At 45.1% G+C, this 19,847-nt stretch overlaps 5 protein-coding genes across 5 annotated transcripts; 3 read left to right on the forward strand and 2 right to left on the reverse strand.

Annotated features, from left to right (window-relative positions):
* Positions 1–63: 63 nt before the first annotated feature.
* Positions 64–2,733, reverse strand: BRETT_001402 (uncharacterized protein; the record flags this gene model as incomplete). Its single annotated transcript, XM_041279955.1, has 1 exon — positions 64–2,733. The coding sequence occupies one exon, from the start codon at positions 2,731–2,733 to the stop codon at positions 64–66; it is 2,670 nt and encodes an 889-aa protein (XP_041138169.1).
* Positions 2,734–3,813: 1,080 nt separating this feature from the next.
* BRETT_001403 (uncharacterized protein) lies at positions 3,814–4,575 on the forward strand (the record flags this gene model as incomplete). Its single annotated transcript, XM_041279956.1, has 1 exon — positions 3,814–4,575. The coding sequence occupies one exon, from the start codon at positions 3,814–3,816 to the stop codon at positions 4,573–4,575; it is 762 nt and encodes a 253-aa protein (XP_041138170.1).
* Positions 4,576–5,015: 440 nt separating this feature from the next.
* On the reverse strand, positions 5,016–7,433 carry BRETT_001404 (uncharacterized protein; the record flags this gene model as incomplete). The annotated part of the gene is made up of 1 exon (XM_041279957.1): positions 5,016–7,433. One exon carries the CDS (start codon positions 7,431–7,433, stop codon positions 5,016–5,018), a length of 2,418 nt encoding a protein of 805 aa, XP_041138171.1.
* A 1,598-nt stretch (positions 7,434–9,031) lies between these two features.
* On the forward strand, positions 9,032–12,224 carry BRETT_001405 (uncharacterized protein; the record flags this gene model as incomplete). The annotated part of the gene is made up of 2 exons (XM_041279958.1): positions 9,032–9,064; positions 9,150–12,224. The coding sequence occupies 2 exons, from the start codon at positions 9,032–9,034 to the stop codon at positions 12,222–12,224; spliced, it is 3,108 nt and encodes a 1,035-aa protein (XP_041138172.1).
* A 3,876-nt stretch (positions 12,225–16,100) lies between these two features.
* BRETT_001406 (uncharacterized protein) lies at positions 16,101–19,616 on the forward strand (the record flags this gene model as incomplete). Its single annotated transcript, XM_041279959.1, has 1 exon — positions 16,101–19,616. One exon carries the CDS (start codon positions 16,101–16,103, stop codon positions 19,614–19,616), a length of 3,516 nt encoding a protein of 1,171 aa, XP_041138173.1.
* Positions 19,617–19,847: the final 231 nt, after the last annotated feature.

The following is a 19,847-nucleotide window of genomic DNA, read 5'->3' on the forward strand; positions in this document are numbered from 1 at the left end:
TTGGGAAAGTGCTTTCATTAAAAGCGTAAGTTCATCATGTTGAAAATTGTTTGTCGTTATCACTTAGCAGTTTGATGCAATCTGCTTAGAGCTCTTTTCTTCCTGCGGCCACTCATAGCCATCCAAAAGTTTCTGCAACTCGATTTCACGTTTCTTTAACTTATCCATATTCCTCAATTCAGCCTCAAGATACTTGATCTCACTCTGTGTATTCTCAAAATGCTTTAGGTACTCTTCATCTATCTTGCTGAACTTTGCATGCCCATCCTGTTGAAGCTCAAGTAGAAAGTTGTGATGCTTCAGCAAGGACCTTCTGTTTGAGATTGTGATAAATGTAAGTTTCCTGCTCTCCAAAGATGAGAATAGAGACTCTTCATAATCATATGAAACGGCACTTGTCGGCTCGTCCATCACAATTAGCTGCTTGTGGTGGAAAATGATTCTTGCAAATATCAATTTTTGTCTTTCTCCTCCGCTTAAAAGAGAAAACCATGTTTTTCTTCCATCCAGAGGACCCGGAACATAACTATCGTGAACCTGAACAACCTTGCCGTTTATTGCAATCTCTTCGATAACGTCTGGGTCTTGTTGCCGATTGCTACTATTGGAATTACCGCTTGCGACATTGTTTAAATCACTGAGACCTGGCTTGAAGTCAAGCGAACCAAATCTCTCAAGCAAATATCCTAGACCAACCTCATTTAAGTAGCCAATCAAGACATCGTCAGTATATCCTTTGCGAAGCATTTGGCTGTAGTTCAATGGATAGATAATCTGGTCTCTGAAAGTTCCATCAATGAAATACGGTCTCTGGGAAACGTAATAGATATCATTACTGTCTGGTTTTGAGAGCAAGCCGGAGTATAGCGGCCATAATTCACTGATTATGCGAATTATAGCCGTCTTTCCGACTCCATTCTTGCCCAAAATGAGAAGATTCTGGCCTTTGGAGATGTTGAAAGTGATGTTGTTGAGCAAAAGTCTTCCCTTGATTCCTGCAGGTGAAGGAATAATAACTGGAGACTTCTCCATGCGAAGTCCAGGGTACGAATACTGAATTGTACCGTTTATTCCATTATTTGCAGTATTCGCCTCTGTATTTCCGTTGGCAAGTTGACTCTGTGAAACATAGGAGTGGATCTTATAATTCGAAGTGAATCCGTTCCCTTGCGAATTTGTCAATCCGTACTGAAAGTGTACATCATGCACCTGGTGGAGATTCACCAAAAGGGTGAAAACGATGTCTGTAACCCCACTGAGACCACTGATATCCTTAACTGAGTACATTAAGCGTGATCCCGCGTCTGCCATACTGAGGATAAGCCGCTTGTTCACTATGAAAGACTTCATATTTGAAGTGCTGTCAGTTAAATAGCCACTTTTTTCCGAGCTGAACAATATCGGAAGACCTGCAAAGAAATATCCTAGTGCTGGCCACACTGATTTCAACACATAGTCCTCGAAAAGCTGGTAGCCAAACCTTTGGCTTATTTCCAGCTTAATCTGGTCGGAAAGATCCCTAAATATGCCAAGTACTTTTGATTTCTCGAACCGGACCCCCTTATAAAACGAGATTTCTTCGGCATTTGTCACGAGATTCAAGTTATAGTTATAGTATATTCCTTCAAGTTGCGTGCGCTTCTTCCACATTCTATTGAAGTTTGGTGATTTCTGTTTAAGCAGCAGTCCTGTGATCAAATAGTTGGCTAGAATGGCGATTATTGATGGTGTTCCAATATTATCTCTGAGATATATGGCAAAGAACACTAAATCGATGGCTGGTTTTCCAAGACTTGAAAAAAGTGATGTAAGTGAACTTGAAAACTTCGAAATATCCTCCACGATGTTCTGGTCAACAGTCTTATAAGACAGCTCGTATTCAGGAAGCTTGTTGTAGTTGTACTGGAGTTTGTAATAAGCAACCCGTGGGTTTACATAAATATCATGGCAGTATCTCACTAGGTTTGTCCTGAAATTAAGCGCTAATCTTTTAGTTAGATACTTGATTGCAGCATTAACGTATGAGGCTGGTATTGCAAACAAAAACCAATATAGGATATCTCTGAAGAAAAACTTTATCTTGAACCCAATCAAGTCCTTCATTATCTGACCGTCTAACTTCGTCACTAACAATGTCATCCACGTTCTCGTTATCAAGAATGCAATATGTGTTAGGAGAAGATATGTATTCTTATGAAATACTTGGGGAACAAGTATGTGCTTCCAAATAATATACAATTTGGTGAGAAACTTAGACTCTATCATCAAGCTTGATGGGCGCTTTCCTGGTTCGGAAATTGACTCATGCTCCTTCATAAATTTCTTAAAAATCAACCTGTCGTGTTCATACCTGTCATAGTTTGTTGGATTTAGACAAACTTCTAGATGCCTGTTCTTGTACGGCACAAAAATCACTCTATGTCTTCGGTGGTATCTCTCTTTACCGTAGAAATCTGCCCTGAGACTTTCTGACGACTCCAATGGATTGTAATTATTTTTTCTTTGTCTTCTTCTCAAAAATCCTTGAAGCTTAAATATTATCCGAATAATCTGGTAGCACGAAAAAATAGACGCCGAGGAAAAAAGTGCCGATACCAACAATACAATTGGCTTGGAGTAAATGTTAAGTCCAAATCTTCTTAATAAATTTGTGTATGCCCTGGTTAGATGCAGTACTATCTTTCTTTTCTTGATATCCATATAGTAAGGATTCAGGATTGACAATGTCGGCATTTTGAAATGCTTATGTTAATTCAGGAACTTGGGATTTTTTTTTTTTGAAGCATAGAGATTCAACTTAAGATTAGGATATATCCTGTCGACGATAATTACATGACTTTATATGTTTAAGTTTTCGATTCAATAACATTTAATCAACTAGTTCACGTAAATAATATGAAAATATGCATGTGGTTCATCTGTCAACTATAATCCTAATACCCCGAAAACTTGCCCATCAGTGCTAGACATGATATCTGTTTCCCCACTCTCCTTGCTAAAATTGCTAATGTGGGGTAAAAAAAAAAAACATACAAAGGAAAATGACTGGCACTAAGAGAAAAGTATTTAATTTTGTTTGCGTATAAATTTTGGCGCATTCGAGCCCCATGTTCTGACGTTATACGTCGATCGACTGCATAGTAAACTTGTAACCAATAGGGTTGGAGAAATTCGTCAGCATGTTAAAAAAATCCTCGTAGGTGTAAGAATGTGCGGAGAAATTAGCGCCAATTCCCAAGAATTCAAGTTGTCCGCATTTCGGTCTCATAAAATGCGACCCACGGAAAACATCGAGTACCCAAAAAAAAAATAAAAATTTTGCATATTAAGCGAAAAAAATGAATTTATATGGATCTGTATGGCGGATATTAAAAATGTAATAATAAGGCAAGAAAAAAAAAGGTGAACATAATAGAGGTGCAATAAATTATTTATATAAAATACGGGGTTTCATCAACTTTCCAGTTTTGAGTGTATTACTACCTTTTACAAACATTAGCTTTGAAAACAGCATTGCAATTAAATATATTCACAATTTACTTCTTAGTCTAAGTGAACATCTTCGGCATACACACATTTAATACGATTGTTAGTATTTTGCGTTCTTAGTTAGCTTGCGCCATTTGAAACTTGTGGATGATCACTTGATTTAGATAATTATCGTCAAGAATTAAAGCTAATTCCTCTTTTTACACAGTTAGATCCAGTGATATCACCCCTATTGCCAAATATTTCTTTCACCTACTTTGCATCTTTTCTCTTTTATTGCTGATTTGTTAATCAATAAGCTTGGAATTCATTACTTCTGCCAATATGACACCCTTTAAGCTTACAGTGAGAAAAACGTTGAGACCATGTTTGAAGCATTTTAACATGAGTATTCCCAAAATCGGATATAACTACAGATCTCCTTTGGTTCTGTCTGGTTCTGTGGTACTTTCAACAAGATTGTATTCGTCACAAAATATTCGACATTTATTCACCCAACTGCAAGGTTCCAAGCAGCATGATTCCTCTGAGTTTATGAATGCAAACATGGATGAAGGATTGGAAGAAAATGCAGATGCTGCTCCTAAAAAATGGTCGAAACACAACATGCCAGATAAGGAAGTGTTGGCGAAACAGGCGGATGAGTCTAAAAGGCAACAAGAAGAACAAAATCAAAGAATTGCTGAAGCTTCTGGGAAGAGTGCAAGAGATGGTAGAAGGAGGCTTAAGAGGCATCACAGAAGAAGAAAATTGAGACCATTGAAAGCTGTTCTGACGTTAACACCTAACGCTATTCTGCATTTGAAAAGATTAATGAATCTCCCAGAGCCTAAAATGATACGGGTGTCTGTGAAAAACAGAGGTTGTTCTGGTTTGACATATCACCTCGAATATGTAAGTGGCCCTGAAAAGTTTGATGAGGAAGTGAATCAAGATGGTGTGAAGATCCTTGTGGACTCCAAAGCGTTGTTTTCTGTGATTGGATCGCAGATGGACTGGGTTGATAATAAGTTGGAGTCCAAGTTTGTGTTCAAGAATCCTAACAGCAAGGGATCATGTGGATGCGGTGAGTCATTCATGGTCTGATTGTCTTCTCGTATAGTTGTATATCTTTTCTATTTATTATCACTTAAATGACATGATGAGGTTAAATTGATGTAGAAAAAGGAAATTTCGTACGTCGCGAATTGGGATGTGATGCGACATCTTATTTTGTTGTGTGTGCATACCGGGAATGTGTATTCGGTGCACTTTCAGTGGACTTACCGAGGGCACCTTTAACATCATTTATTTATAAGTTGTTGCTATAGTTCTTAGGTATTATTATTTTGCTCAACAGAAAAGGTCTTAGGCAATATATGTTGTTCCTAAAAAAAAAAATGTACTTCGGTATTCACTCCTAAATTTCAAATTCAGTCACATGTTTCATTATTTTCTTCTCTACCCACTCCTCCTTACCCACAAGAAACATACAGAAATACTATATTTACCTAAAGGGAAGAATTACCTCATCATTTATTCATAATTTATAAAGGACTCGTCTCGCGTTTCAACCATTCATACTCCCAGCAACGTTTAGAAAATTTGGAGTGGTACAAATCCCAGATCTCCTTGTGGAACTTGTTGATCCACACCTTTTCGTTTTCGGTCAACATTGAGACCTTAATCAATCTTCTACAGTAAGGAACTCGGGTAACAGTCTCAAACCGCAAGAATCTCTTTCCATTGAAAGTACTTTGCTGCTCAGGATCGTACTGACAGATAACCATGTTCTCTAGCCGTATTCCGTAAGCATCAGGCTTGTAATATCCGGGTTCATCTGAAATAAGATGGCCTGCACGGACAACATTATCGTTACAGTATGGTCTAAAGCCTATACCGACACCCATGGAATGGACAGGTCCGTAACTATCGACACCATGACCTGTTCCGTGTGCATAATCAAGACCATGTTGCCACAAAAACTGCCTGGCTATACAGTCTATTTGGAACCCGGTCAATCCTTCTGGGAACTTGAGCTCAGCAAGTGCAATTTGTCCTTTCAACACCAACGTGTAGTTTACACGCTCTTCCTCAGTCGGAGTTCCAAAATGAAGCGTTCTTGTTGTATCTGTGGTGCCTTCAAGGAATTGGGAACCGGAATCACACAAGTACAATTTGTTTGGATTGATAATGGCACAGTCATCTTTTTTCGGTGCGTAATGTATGATGGCACCGTTACTTCCGGTGGAAGAAATAGTTTCAAACGAGAGGCCGCGGAAATTCTCCAACTGCTTTCTGTACTCCAAAAGCTGAAGTCCAGCCTCATACTCGTTAATAAACTCGTGATCTTTGGTCAACTTCTTTTCCAGCCACGAGAAATACCTGATGAGTGCAAAACCATCCTTGATCTGGGATCTTCTTTGGCCAGAAAGCTCCGTCATGTTCTTAACTTCCTTCATTTCCTGAACGGGCGAGTTTGGGGCCACTACAAAGTTTTTCGCCAGTATGCAATTCACCATTCTCCAGGAGGCAGCCTTCGTGATAAGTATCCGCTGGTGATTCTCAAATAATTCACCACTTGCCTTCCTGATGTCCACCCATATATCATCATAACCCTTGAGCTCGCAGTTTGTCATCTCCAAGTAGTCTTGGTACTTCTTAAACCTCTCTGGTTTTTCCGTGTATAGCGATATAGAGTTCTCTCTGACGATCAAGTAACTGTAGAAAAGCGGGTTGTACTCAATATCGTCACCCCGCATGTTGAGAAGATAGCATATCTCGTCCAGGGCGTTCAAAATCAACATGTTGCATCCATATTTGAGGAAGTACTTCTCTCTCATCCGGTTGATCTTACAGTTTGTTGGTTCTCCGGAATATTTCGGCGGTAATTGAAGCACAGGTTTAAACTCACGCTCGGGCTTGATCTCGAAATCGTTCCAAATGGCATCCACGAGGTTTTCTCTCACTGCCACAACCTCCACATCTATTTTTTTGCCGGTGGATGCTCTTCTGGACTCTACAAGCTCCCCACAAAGCTTCTTGATGCCCTGTATTTCACCATAAGTAACTAGCTTTGGATCAAACCCAATCTTGGCCACCTTCCCCGTGTCCAAAGACTGCTGAATCGCATCTGTAATCACCCATTCTTGCCACGTAGGCTCATCTTTGACTCCTTGTCTCAATAGACGCCAATTGTAGTCCAACTCATGCGATGCCTGCGTGAAGTAACGCCCATCGGTTGAAAGTGCACAGGAACCTTCTGGAACGTCATTCATACACGAGAGATCCCGGGTAACCACGGCAACACCTGCGGAACCGCTGAATCCGCTAATGAATGCTCTTCGCTGGTCAACAGGAGACGTGTACTCTGATTGGTGGGCGTCCTCTGACGGAATTACGTAAGCACAGAGATCGTTGTGTGCCATTTCCTCACGCAGGCGCTGCAAGCGGAGGGAAGTGTTAACTTCGGAGTTTTCCACATTTCTCGAAGGACTGAATGGATTTCTGAGGTGTGGGTTCCTGGAAGGGGAACCAAGGGGGCTATTTTGAGCGGGATCGCGACCAAAAGGGGTAACCTCCCTGGAAGTCTCTTCAGGGCATCCAGTTAGGGAAATTTTGGAAGGATCCGGGGCAGCTGCAGGTGCAGGAGAGGCTTGTGATTGGCCCAAGGGAGAACTTTCATGCATGGAACCATTTTCGGAAGTGCTCATGGAGGCACACTCGGAAAAATAGCCCTTCATTGCACGGGCCTCGTTCCGGTTGATGGTCATCCGCCTCAAATAAACCGAGGACCGCCTATTTGGTCTTGATAGGAGACCCGGAGAATAATATCCAGGTCTGGAAACTGTACGTGAGACATAACGATGGCCAGCATTAGCTTGCCGAATGGTGGTTGCCCCCGGTGTGCCGTTTGAGGAAATCAACGAGAACATCGAAGGCTTGTTATTCACCTTGTGGGACATTTTGAGGAGACGGACGAACAATTTGAGTTGGCTTTTAATATTCTTGCGATAAAATGTATATCTGTGCCCTAATGCTTATAAGCCTGATGGTAGCTTGTGTGTGATTGGCTATGAAGTGATGAATGTGTGAAAAGTGATATTTTGATTGAGATTTTGCAGATTTTGCAGTGTGAAACAGGAGGGAATGATGCTGAAGGAAAGGCCAAAAAGGATGCTTGAAAAAGAAAGATAGATGTATGGAGAAAAAACGAGGAAGAGTATGCGAGGCCCACATAATGAAAAAAAAAAAAAAAAAAGGTGCGCACTATGGAAATTCACAGGATTAGTTTTCGTACATTGGGTATGTACATAATACATACGAACATACTTACTTATGAGACAAAATACATGCAACATACTTATATCCGCGTACAAAATACGATTCACAGGCATAAAATGCGACGTAATTTGATAAAGTGCAATAAAATACAACGTGATTTGACAAAATTCAACATAATTTCACAAATTTCACAAGACTTCCAGTCATAGGCATAAGTGCTAAAATGTATTTATGCATAGATGCCAACTCTGGGTATAGATAAACCCCAGGCACTAAAAAAATAGAACATGCCGAGAAGTGATAAGAACCAAAGAATTTATAAGCGAGAAAAACTCAAAAAAAAAAGTTCAAACATTCATCCAGCACAACCATACACCACGTAAATTCGCTTCTAGTAGTTCTTCTTTCTTCTCTTCTGACCACATTTTCTCCCCTAACCCTGCTTTTGTTGTACAACAATAGAGAAGAAAATTTTTTTCTCGAATATGAAAATTATATTTCCCTTCTGCTCATCTATAAAAGGCCAGAAAATTCCCCTCTCATCTCTCAAACTTTCACCTCATTTAGATTTTCTCCTTTCCCCGTCGACGTACTCCATAGGATCATTTCTATAGGAATCGTCTCTCTTTGACTCTTCTAAAGAGCCACTGAATCCAACTTGGTTGATGAGGATGATACCTTTGTGCCCTAGAGTGAGAATGATTTATTATTTAGTTTGGCTGCGATCCTTAGTGGTCTGGCCATCTGCAATCTATAAGTCTATTCCTTTCGACGTGGTTTTGCATTTATGTTTAACTTAAATGAAAGGAGCGATGATCTCTACCCTTGTTGTGTACTCTTTCGGGAGGGACTTCTTTGGGTGGGCGCAAATGGCAGTCTGACAAGTTATTTTCCTTTGAGGTATTTTTTATGCCTTAATGGTAATGACCATTGGATACGCCGACCACTTTTTATACCTATTTTTTGTAGTGTTATGACTTTGTATACTGTAGAATCGTTTATCTGGGTGCATTTTATTTTTTGCCGTCAATCTTTCGTTCAAACTTTCTTTGAACTAGGATCTCTCTTTAAAATTCTAACCTCCCATCATACATCTGATAGAAGTAAAGTGAGATGGGCTGCGTTATTTTCAGATCAGATCACGTGACCGATGAATTTTGTGAGCCGGGAATAACTTTCACTTTAGTTCTTGTAAATTTACTTTCCTTATGTACACAAATTTCTTCTGATATGATGACAACAAAAGCGCACGAACACGAACGCTGATTGGTACAAAGACATGTCTTCGCCTTCAATAGGGCAGGTAGTGGAAGTAAGTCCGGAATGTATGATATTGCTCAAAATTTCATGTATCGATATTCGAAACTAATTGCTAACCACCATTTCAATAAAAACAGCTAGTCGAACTATTATACTCACCGGGGAATACTCCAGAAACAATAGGCAGGGCACAAAAGACACTCCAGAACATACAACGATGTCCTGATGGGTGGAAGATTGCAGGAGAGCTCCTTAAACAACCATCTCTTAATTGCAAGTTTTTTGGTGCCTTAACATACACTGTAAATCTCAATTTGATCCTTCCAAAAATTTTACAAGATGATCAGAGAACCGGAACCAAAGTACAAGAACTGACTAAAAATCTCATGCAGCAGCTATGGGAACTTTTTGAGGATGAGAATGTGACAAACCATGGAGCTTTTGTGATCAAGAAGATGCTTTCTAATCTGGCGCTTATTTATACTGTGAGTTTTCGAGAATGGACAAATCCGTTGGATGATTTTATGTTAAGCGCCATATCGGGTCGGCCAATCGTGAGATTCGGCAATTTAAATAGCGGCGATTGCAACAATGACACGCTGGTACAGTTTATACAGAATAGCTCACCAACTTTGATAGGTACATTATTCACTTTTTCGCAGATAATAGTCGAGGAACTCACAAAAAGAGATGTTTCGCACGCGGACCGATCAGAACTTCACACCAGAGTGCATGAGAGGCTTTTTGCGACTACGGAGAATGCGATCAGAAGCATACTTGCTGAAAATAACTCAAGTAATGACCAAATATGGGGCATTTGGCTCCCATGTTTCAATTCGTGGGTTTCTTACGCATCAAAGGCAGAATTTGACTCGACTGCAAGATACAAAATGAAGCCATTACTACGGATTGCGGTCGAGCGGATGTCAAATGAACCGATTCCATGGAAAACAGAGGTCCCAGAAAGAATTATGGATAGTTTAGTGGAAGCTTTAGATATCAACAGCACATTTTTTGTGGCAGACATCAAGAACGAGATGAAAGCGCTTATTTTTGGCACATGGGGCAGACATTTGTTGGGTCTGATGCCCGAGGTTTCGGACCAATTTGCGAGGCTGACAATTCTATTGCTAGAGTGTGATATGACACAGCTCGCAATGCAGATCGCAAATGATGATAGCAGTGGTATCTTTGAGTTTTTGCTCAAATTAACTGATTTTCCAGGTTTGCCAGTTGCCGAAGAAACAATATCATCGGATTTTATTGAGTTCTGGATGCAAATGGTGGACACGTTAACTGAGGACACGGAGAGGTTTAAAGCTTTACTTAATGAGGATGCGGCTAAGCTTTCTGTATTCAATGAGAAGAGTAGGACTCTATTGAACGGTGTTGGGCAAATATACTGGCGGAAAATACACATTCCGGTGGACGAGAACGAGATCAAGGGGTATGAGGAGGAATTCAGGGTGTTTAGGAGAGATGTTGGCGATCTTTTTGAGGCAGTATACCCAATAGTGCGGAGCGGGTTATACCACAACTTGAGCAGCAACGTTTTGTATGCGGTGGATGAGTTTAGAAGCTCTCAGGTGCAGCAGGGAAATGAAAATGCGGTGCTTAACGATATAGAGGCGTCTCTATACTTGATCAATGCGATAAGCGAGGATTTCAGCGAGGAGAATGCCCCCAAAGATGTTACAGAAGACGTTTACCGGTTGTTTGACTCGGGGATGTTGCAGTTGGTGACCAGTTACAGGGTCCGCGGCAGTTTCCAGTACTTTATATACACGACAATTCGGTTTGTGGCCTCTGTAAGCTGGTTTTATGGCACAGAGCAGGGCCTAACATGCTTGCCGGCGATATTGAACTTCTTGTTTGACAACATGATGAATTCGCCGACTTACGAACTCATCAGTTCGCGGGCCATTGCTGAAATATGCGATAGCTGCAGACTTTCTCTCCAAGAGACACTACCAAACTTCAAAAGTATCGTGACTGAGATGATCGAAAACGTGGCAGTGGATTCGATTACACGTGAGCGGATCATAAACTCGTACAGCTCGATTATTCAAGGTGTAAGGGACCCGCAGATTCAGGGTGAGTATTTGCATCGGCTGTTTGAATTGCTCCTAAAGCACTCTTCGGATATGCTTGCAAGACTCGATAGCTTGCCAAAGGAGCAGCAGGATCAGGCAAAAGAGTACTTGATCAGCATGATCAGCTGTGTGAGTGCTATTGGACGTGGAATGCAGCTTCCGGATGCCCCGGAAGACGTTTATACAGATGCAAAAGAGTTGGAAATGGTGTCTAAGTACTGGACGGAGGATCCGTTGCGGATTCACTCGCAAATTTTGCAGATTGTGAAGAATTTTGCGATGGTCAGCTCGCAGCTGTCGGATAACTTGAAGGTTGCAGAGGAGATCGAGGCGATTTTCAAGAGTGGATTGACAGAAAGCATGCCAGGTCCGTTTGTGTTTCCACCTGAGGTGATTACACAGTTTATCAGTGTCAAAATCTCCACATTGAAGACTTTCGATACGTTGCCGCTTTTGTACGATCTCTACGGCAAGGTGGTGCGGGCGAACCACCGGAATATGAGCGCTGAGTACGTGGGCCAGACTCTTGAGCAGATCTGGGGCGGGTTCCAGTCGAAAGTCGACTCGTCGGATCCCGATGTCGTCCAGGCTTTAATCGGCATGCTTGCTGCGATCGTCGGTTCGAGCCCCGCCATGCTCCTTTGCAACACGGATCTCCTACAGGCTATTTTGGCATTTTGCGTCCAGGAGCTTCGTTCAAAGGAAAGATTTGTGCTTCAATCGCTTGAACTATTTTGGACAAAGCTGATTTACTTGAGGAGAGGAAACCGTCATGACACAATTGTGATTCGCCGACTGTTTAACGAGACAGATTTAGGATTCATGCTTATGTACAACTTGCTTAAGTACTTACTGAGTACGCAGAGGTCGAATATTTCGTATTTCACGGAGATTATAAAGAGCATCGTGGCCAAATATCCGATGCTGGCCAAGCAGTGGATGATGCAGTCGCTAGAAAAAATAAATACGGAGCGGATTGAGTCTGGCCAGAAGGCAATTTGTGAGTATGAGTTGTTTGTGAAGAAGATTATGGTTACCCGGGGCACCCGGGCGGCAAACGGACTTATCAAAGACTTCTGGCTTAAGACGAACGGGTTGATAGATTACGAGGGGCGGTAGTTACATCATTAAAAAACAGTAATAGATCGGATGTTAATTAAATGTCAAAAATCCATATTTTTTTTTTCTTTTTGGTACTTTTCTTTGTATTTTTCTCCCCTTACAAGTTCAACTTGTCGAACTCATCAACTAGGGCATCGGCCTCGGTGGAATAATCAACCGGCGCTAAGCCGACAGCGTTAAACCTGGCACGGTCAATTCCATTATAGCTGTCAAGCCTTGCCCGGACTCTAAACGAGTACTCGTTGAATGCAATATGCTCGTTCACGTAGTTTTTCAACGAGTTGTCCACCTCAGACTCCTCCTTAAGTTTGAGCAACTCCTCTGCTGATAATCCTACAAGAACACGAGCCTGATCGTCAAAGAGTGTCATCCAAAGTTGGCCTGTTTGGTCCACAACGGATACCGTCAGAATATATCTATGTTTGGGCTGTGGGAAGCTCTTGTTGCATTTTTCGCATCTCCAGGTTCCGTCTGCCTGCTCAATAACCTTTCTGTTGCATCCCTCAGTCTGGCAGGCCGGGTAAGAGAAGTTGTCCGTCTTCACAAACGTAACTGTAGCTTTCAAAGAGAAGTAATCTGGCTTTTCGCTGAATCCCAGCTTTTCACTCTGCACCTGCTTGATTGTTTTTCTCGATTCAATCGACTCCTTGCTGTTTAGACTCACATTTGCCGTTGCTCCTTGGCCTCTAACTGCTGTAAAACTGTCGTTACTTCCCTTGGAGTCAAACCAGCCCTTGAGCTTGTAAGCCTCTGGAATATCCGGATTAGCGACAATCGTGGCCGAAGGAATGAGGGAAAGCGACTTTCCGCCGTAGTCCTGCACCCTTGCACCTTTAAATGCCACCACTGTGCCCGTTGAAAGGTTAAATTCACGTGCATGCTTGTTCCAAAGTGCAACTGTGACTGCGAAATGCGTATCATCGACAATTTCGACCTCCCGCCTGTCGAATGGCTTTCCCGTGGACCGAGAAACGATTTCCTGCTTGTCGTGGACCTCTTTCAAGATACCCAAAACGTCAATGACGGTTCCATTATCCAAATTCTGCACCTGGTCAAGTTTAACGAAGTCAAAGTGTAGCTTTGGCACCCCGGAATCGTCATTGCACTCCTCAATGACCGTGTCACGGTCGAATTGAAGCTCATATTGATGCTTCAAGTTCGAATACTGCGGTTTGGCCATCTGCATGGAGCACTTACTCACGTAATACACTTTATTCTCCTTCAACAGGTCGTAGAACTTCTCTGCAACGGCGTTAAATCCGGTGGCCCGGATCTCTCCGGTCTCATCCAAGAAGTTAACGTTGAAAAGTTTACCCTCACCTCTCTGATTTGACCATGTTCTCATATCACTCTTATAGGACACTCTTGCCTTGATTGTCCAGTTATTCTGGTACGGGGAAAGCTGATCGATCGAGTACAAGTTGTCCGGCTCGGCTTTCTTTGGTCTCGATGAGCTTGGAGCGGCGTTTTTGGTCTCGGATTTCACCGATGTTGAAGACACAACACCTGGAGATGCCGATTTTGACCTTTGACCTGCATTCTCAAGGTGCTTCATGTGCTTTTTCATGAAAAAGTTCTGCTCCGGATGCTGTCTGAAGTAATTGTCCACATTTTCGAACTGTTTCTGAGGTTTTTGACCCTGTTCAACGACCTCTGCTCTGTCAACAACCAGAAAGTTCTTTCCTGCTTGTGTAGGCGTTATTTCGTACTGTGTGATCTTCAACACGCAGTATCTCTTGAATTTATCGATGGCCGGCTGCTGCTCGTTCGGCTTGAACACTCCGTTGATCATATACTTGCCATCATTGAGCATCAGCCTCAGTCTTTCTCCATGACTTTCTGAGATTGATTTTGACTGATGTGCTTGCAAGAATATTTCTGCTGGCAAGTTTCCACTTTTACACACATCCATGAGGATGCCTGGATTCAATTTATCCATACTTGTTTATTCTGGCGTGTGAACTGTGTAATAAACACAAATATTTACGGTCGATAAAGCTAAAATTACAGTTTCAAGATTAAGGAGTGAAAAGTATACTGAACTCCTTGGCGATGATTTTTTTTCTGGGGAAGGTTGTAACGCGTGGCGAGAAAAAATCATAATAGTGAAAAAAACGCCCGCTACGTTTTACGCGTTGTACCGGTGCACGGATGCAGAAATGCGGAAATTGTGAAAAGAGAGAAATGAACCCAAGACTAAAGCGATTAAAGAATAGGGAAGTGCCAAAGAAGGAAACAATAAGAGAGCAGGAGAGAAGAAGATAAAGAGAGAAGGAAGGAGTGAAAGAAATAACCAAGTGGTGGAAATATATTATGAGGAACATACTATGAGGAACATAGCGAATCAGCAGGATTTAAAACTCATTTACAGCATTCTGATTATTCGGCTTCAGCTTTGCATCCCTCAGTAGTTTGAGAATAATCATCACTCCTGTATCAAATTCCGCTCTGTTGTTTCAATTATTTTACATCATAATGCTAAACCAAGATATGCCACGGAGAACAATAAGATACAGAGTTATAAGCCTCTTTTGACAAAGAGAAAGTGAAGATTAACATGCGGAACGGGTGTTTAAGGGTCCAACACAAAGCGAGACAGTGTGTCAATAAGCGCCAATATGGAACTTGGAATGCCATATCTGGAGAAAGCTAAACAAAGCCAAAAGTTCGATCAATTTTTTCCGAGCGCTAGATTCCAATTTTTTTTTTTTTTTTTTTCGCACAATCAAGGAGGCGCAGTAGATTAAAAAAAAGCAATCAGTGCATTGATCGGCAACAAAGTGCATGACTGGCGAAAGAACATGTCCCAGACAGAGATGCGGAGCCTTAAGATCGGGAGGCAACATTGAAGAAGTCAGGGAAAAGCAAAATTTACGAAAGAGAATAGACAGAGAAGGCAAAGAAAGGTAAAAGTGGGCAAAAGTAGCAAAAGCAGGCGGAAACAGGCATAGACATGATCATTTTAATTCAGGGTACACATTTTCGGCAGAAACAAGGCTGAGTGAGAAAGTGAAAAGTGTGAGATGTACAAAAGGAGAGGGGAAAGGATTAGTATGGGATAAAAATTGGGATTGAGAGAAAATATGAGGAGGAAGGAAGGGGTGGGAAGTTAAGCGCTGAGCATACCAAAAGGGGAAAATAAAAAAAAAGGAGGCTGATATTGCAACACCAGAAAATGGGCAATACCAGGAGTGTAGATTAGATCATGGAGGCGCAGATTGGTAGAGAAGATAGAGAAAAAACGGTGGAATGGGTGACAAATTTAATACCAAAAAGCAAAGCAATCTTGGTACAGAGCTGTATGTAGAGACGGCTTTAGCGCTGGGAAAAAAATTCGGGGCTTTAATGAAGAAGGGGAGCATAAAATAATTAAAATTAATTATTGAATATTCCAGCCTGGGTGTATTTCAATTGTTTGGGCACTAAATATTATTTGCGATTGTGCGTGCGGGATGCATACCGGACAGTGCATGGATGCAGGGCCCGAAGCGATGTGTAATTATATATACACAAGTAAATTCTTGAGCAGTTTTTTCTCTCGCAAGAGTTTGAAGTTGAAATACCAACCTAAGGCAGCACTATTTATTTATTGATCAGTATTCGCAGAGAGTTGATCAGGACATAATACAGGTTAAGAAGTGATACTAGATTAGGCTTAAGTGTTAGAGCATTAGAAAGCTGGAGTTAGGATATATTTTGGCCTAGAACATCAGCCAGAACAGTTTAGAGCAGCAATTTAGAACCGTTTAGAACATCTATTTAGAACAGTTTACCTTCATATCTTGGATCAATTGAGATTGGATCAGATCGGCCTGGATCAGTTAGTTTGCACATTCAAGCAAAGTGATCAGACATCCGTACACCAGAACAAACATGGGGAAGCAACTAGCCGATTTGGAGGCACATCCGGCCCACGTGGCAGGAGCAGACAGGTTCACGATGTCGGCGGAGCAGCTCGAGTCGTTCTACGACCCGAAATCGATGAAAAAACTCATGGAAGTGGGCGGAATAGAGGCGATTGCGAAACATTTGGCGTCTAATTTGGCCAGCGGGTTGGATGCATCAGGAGAGGATTTCGAGGCGAGAAGAAGCAAATACGGCACAAACATGCTTCCGTCAAAGCCATCGAAGTCGTTTCTAGCGCTCTGCTGGGAGCAGCTGCACGACCAGGTGCTCATAATACTTTCCGTGGCAGCAGTTGTGTCTCTAGCATTGGGATTATACGAGACATTTGGGCAGCCGACAGTTTACGATGCAGAGGGGAAAGCGGAGCCGAAAGTGGAGTGGGTGGAAGGCGTGGCAATCATCGTGGCAATCGCGATAGTGGTGCTTGTTTCGGCGGTTAACGACTACAACAAGGAGCGGCAGTTTGCGAAGCTCAATGCGAAAAAGGAGGATCGGCAGATTGTGGTTTTCCGGTCGGGCCAGAAGCACTTCATATCGATCAACGATCTCTTGGTGGGCGACGTGGTGGCCGTGGAGACGGGGGATGTTGTTCCTGCGGACAGCATTCTCGTGAAGGGCGAGTGCGAGTGTGATGAGAGCTCTCTTACCGGGGAGACGAACACGGTGAGGAAAACGCGCGCCGGGGAGGCAGAGCGGGACTTTGTGGGCCGGTGCCAGGCCGCGGGTGGTGCCCCGGTGGACATCGGGGACCGGCCTGCACCGGGGGCGGCGAAAGTGCAGGACCCGGTGCTGATATCGGGCTCCAAGCTCCTGTCAGGCCAGGGGAGAGCCCTGGTGACCGCGGTGGGCGTTCACTCGATGCACGGCAAGATCATGATGTCGCTCCGGCACGAGAGTGAGGAGACCCCGCTCCAGAAACGGCTCACGAACCTCGCGAACGGCATTTCCAAGTACGGATTCATGGTTGCGGTTGTTCTCTTCGTGGTCCTATTCATCAAATTCTTGGCGGCACTTGGCGGGAGCTACAAGGACCTGTCGTCGGCCGAGAAGGGCACGAAATTCCTCAACATCGTGATTACTGCGATCACAATCGTCGTGGTGGCCATCCCGGAGGGCCTTCCGCTAGCTGTGACTCTTGCATTGGCGTTTGCGACGACCCGGATGACCAAGGATGGGAACTTGGTGCGGGTTTTGAAGAGCTGCGAGACCATGGGCAGTGCCACAGCTGTTTGCTCGGACAAGACGGGCACTTTGACGGAGAACCGGATGAAGGTTGTGCGGGGAGTGCTTGGCACGACAGAATTCGATGATAGGGGGGAGGAGAATGGGAAGAAGGGTGTGGAAAATAGCCCCATAACCTCAAAACAGGCAGCTGCAGAAGTGTGCAAGGCTGTGGTGGACTCCGTGAGCGAGAACGCATTGCTCAACTCGACGGCATTCGAGGGAGAGTCGGCAGAGGAGCCGTTCGTCGGGTCGAAAACAGAGTGTGCGTTGTTGCAGCTGTGCCGGGACGGGCTCGGGACGATCGACGCGTCGATCCAGGCGATCCGCGACCGTGCGGACGCCCGGGTGGTGCAGGTTGTGCCGTTTGAGTCCTCGCGGAAGTGGGGCGGGCTAGTGGTGCGGATGCCGGGTAGTGGAGGGGCCGAATCGTGGTACCGGTTGTATGTGAAGGGGGCGTCCGAGTTGGTGGTGTCGCGGTGTGGGTACCGGGCGGAGAGCGGAGGCCGCGTGGTGCGGCTGGACGGGGTGGCCCGGCGGGCCGTCGGGGAGCGCATCGCGGAGTACGCGGGGGAGGCGTTGCGGACCCTCGCGCTGGCCCACCGGGACTTTCGCGGGGGCGCGCGGTGGCCGCCGGCGGGGCTCGCGGGGCACAGCCCGGGCGAGGCGGACCCGGAAAAACTTTTTGGCGACGAGGTGGGGGAGAAGAGGCAGAATGATGGTTTTCAGTCAAACGACGTCCCATCCATCGTCATCAACGACACCGGGGGACTCGTGCTGGACGCCCTGGTGGGAATTCAGGACCCCCTCCGCCCCGGCGTGGCAGATGCTATCGCCCAGTGCGAGCGAGCTGGTGTACGGGTGCGTATGGTGACCGGAGACAACGTGCTCACAGCAAGGGCAATTTCGCAGCGGTGCGGGATCTTGGACGAGTGCTCGGCCCGCGACCAGTACAGCTGCATGGAGGGCCCGGCGTTCCGGGCGTTGTCGGCCCCGGAGCGGCTGAAGGTGGTCCCCCGGCTGCATGTTCTCGCCCGGTCGAGCCCGGAGGACAAACGGGTGCTTGTGGAGACGCTCAAGCAGCTCGGCGAGGTGGTGGCGGTGACCGGGGACGGGACGAACGACGCGCCGGCGTTGAAGTTGGCGGACGTGGGCTTCTCGATGGGCGTTTCGGGCACCGAGGTGGCCCGCGAGGCCTCGGACATCATTTTGATGACGGACGACTTCGCGTCGATCGTCGACGCCATCAAGTGGGGCCGCACCGTGTCCACGTCGATCCGCAAGTTCGTCCAGTTCCAGCTCACCGTCAACATCACTGCCTGCGTGCTCACCTTCGTGTCTGCCGTGGCCTCATCCGACGGATCCTCCGTTTTGACCGCCGTGCAACTCTTGTGGGTCAACTTGATCATGGACACGTTGGCGGCCTTGGCCTTGGCCACCGACAAGCCCGACGCCGACGTGTTGAACCGGCCGCCTATGGGCCGCCACGCGGCACTAATCTCCACCTCCATGTGGAAGATGATCCTCGGCCAGTCCGCCATGCAGCTCACGGTGACCATGATCCTCCATTTTGCAGGCGATGCGCTCTTCTTTGGCTCAAACGCCCACCCATCCTCCCACCAGCGCAAGCAGGTCGACTCGCTCACCTTCAACACCTTCGTGTGGCTCCAGGTGTTCAAGTTGTTCGTCACCCGTAAGCTCGACGAGGGTGACGGCCTCACACGTGTGCGGGAGCGTATCTCGCGCCGAAACTTGGACTTCTTCCAGAACCTCTTCCGCAACGGCTACTTCATCGCCATCGAGCTGCTCATCTCCGGCTTCCAGGTGCTCATCATGTTCGTGGGCGGTGCTGCCTTCTCCATAGCCCGCCAAACTGCCCCCATGTGGGCCACCGCACTCCTCTGCGGCCTCATCTCCTTCCCGCTCGGCTGGATCGTGCGGATCGTCCCCGATGTCTGGGTCGAGGCCGTTTTCCCGACCGCTGCCTTCCGCCGGGTGCTTGACTGGGCCGAATTCGGGCCCCTAAGGCGGGCCGTGGGTCGTTTGCGGGCTGCCCGCCGTGGAAACGCCGCTAAACACCCCTCTGAGGCTCATTCTGGCTCCTCTGATCCCATCAAGCTGCTAGACATCCCGCAGAACTCCAAGAAAAGAACCTCCTTCTCCAGCCACACTACCTCCCTCTCCGCGGCCACAAACGCCTCCAGCTCGGCCACCTCCGACACTCTCGTCAAGTCCTCTGCCTCATCGCTGGAAAAGGTTTGATGGAAGGGGTGGAAGGAAATATTGGATGTGGGAAATATGGATAGTGAAGGTGGATGTATTAGATACTATGGTTGGTGGATGTATTAGATACTATGGTTGGTGACTGTATTAGATACTATGAAAGGTGACTGTATTAGATACTATGAAAGGTGACTGTATTAGATACTATGGTTGGTGACTGTATTAGATACTATGAAAGGTGACTGTATTAGATACTATGAAAGGTGACTG

The sequence above is a fragment of the Brettanomyces bruxellensis genome, chromosome 8 (genome assembly GCF_011074885.1).
Source record: "Brettanomyces bruxellensis chromosome 8, complete sequence".
Classification (NCBI taxonomy): domain Eukaryota; kingdom Fungi; phylum Ascomycota; class Pichiomycetes; order Pichiales; family Pichiaceae; genus Brettanomyces; species Brettanomyces bruxellensis.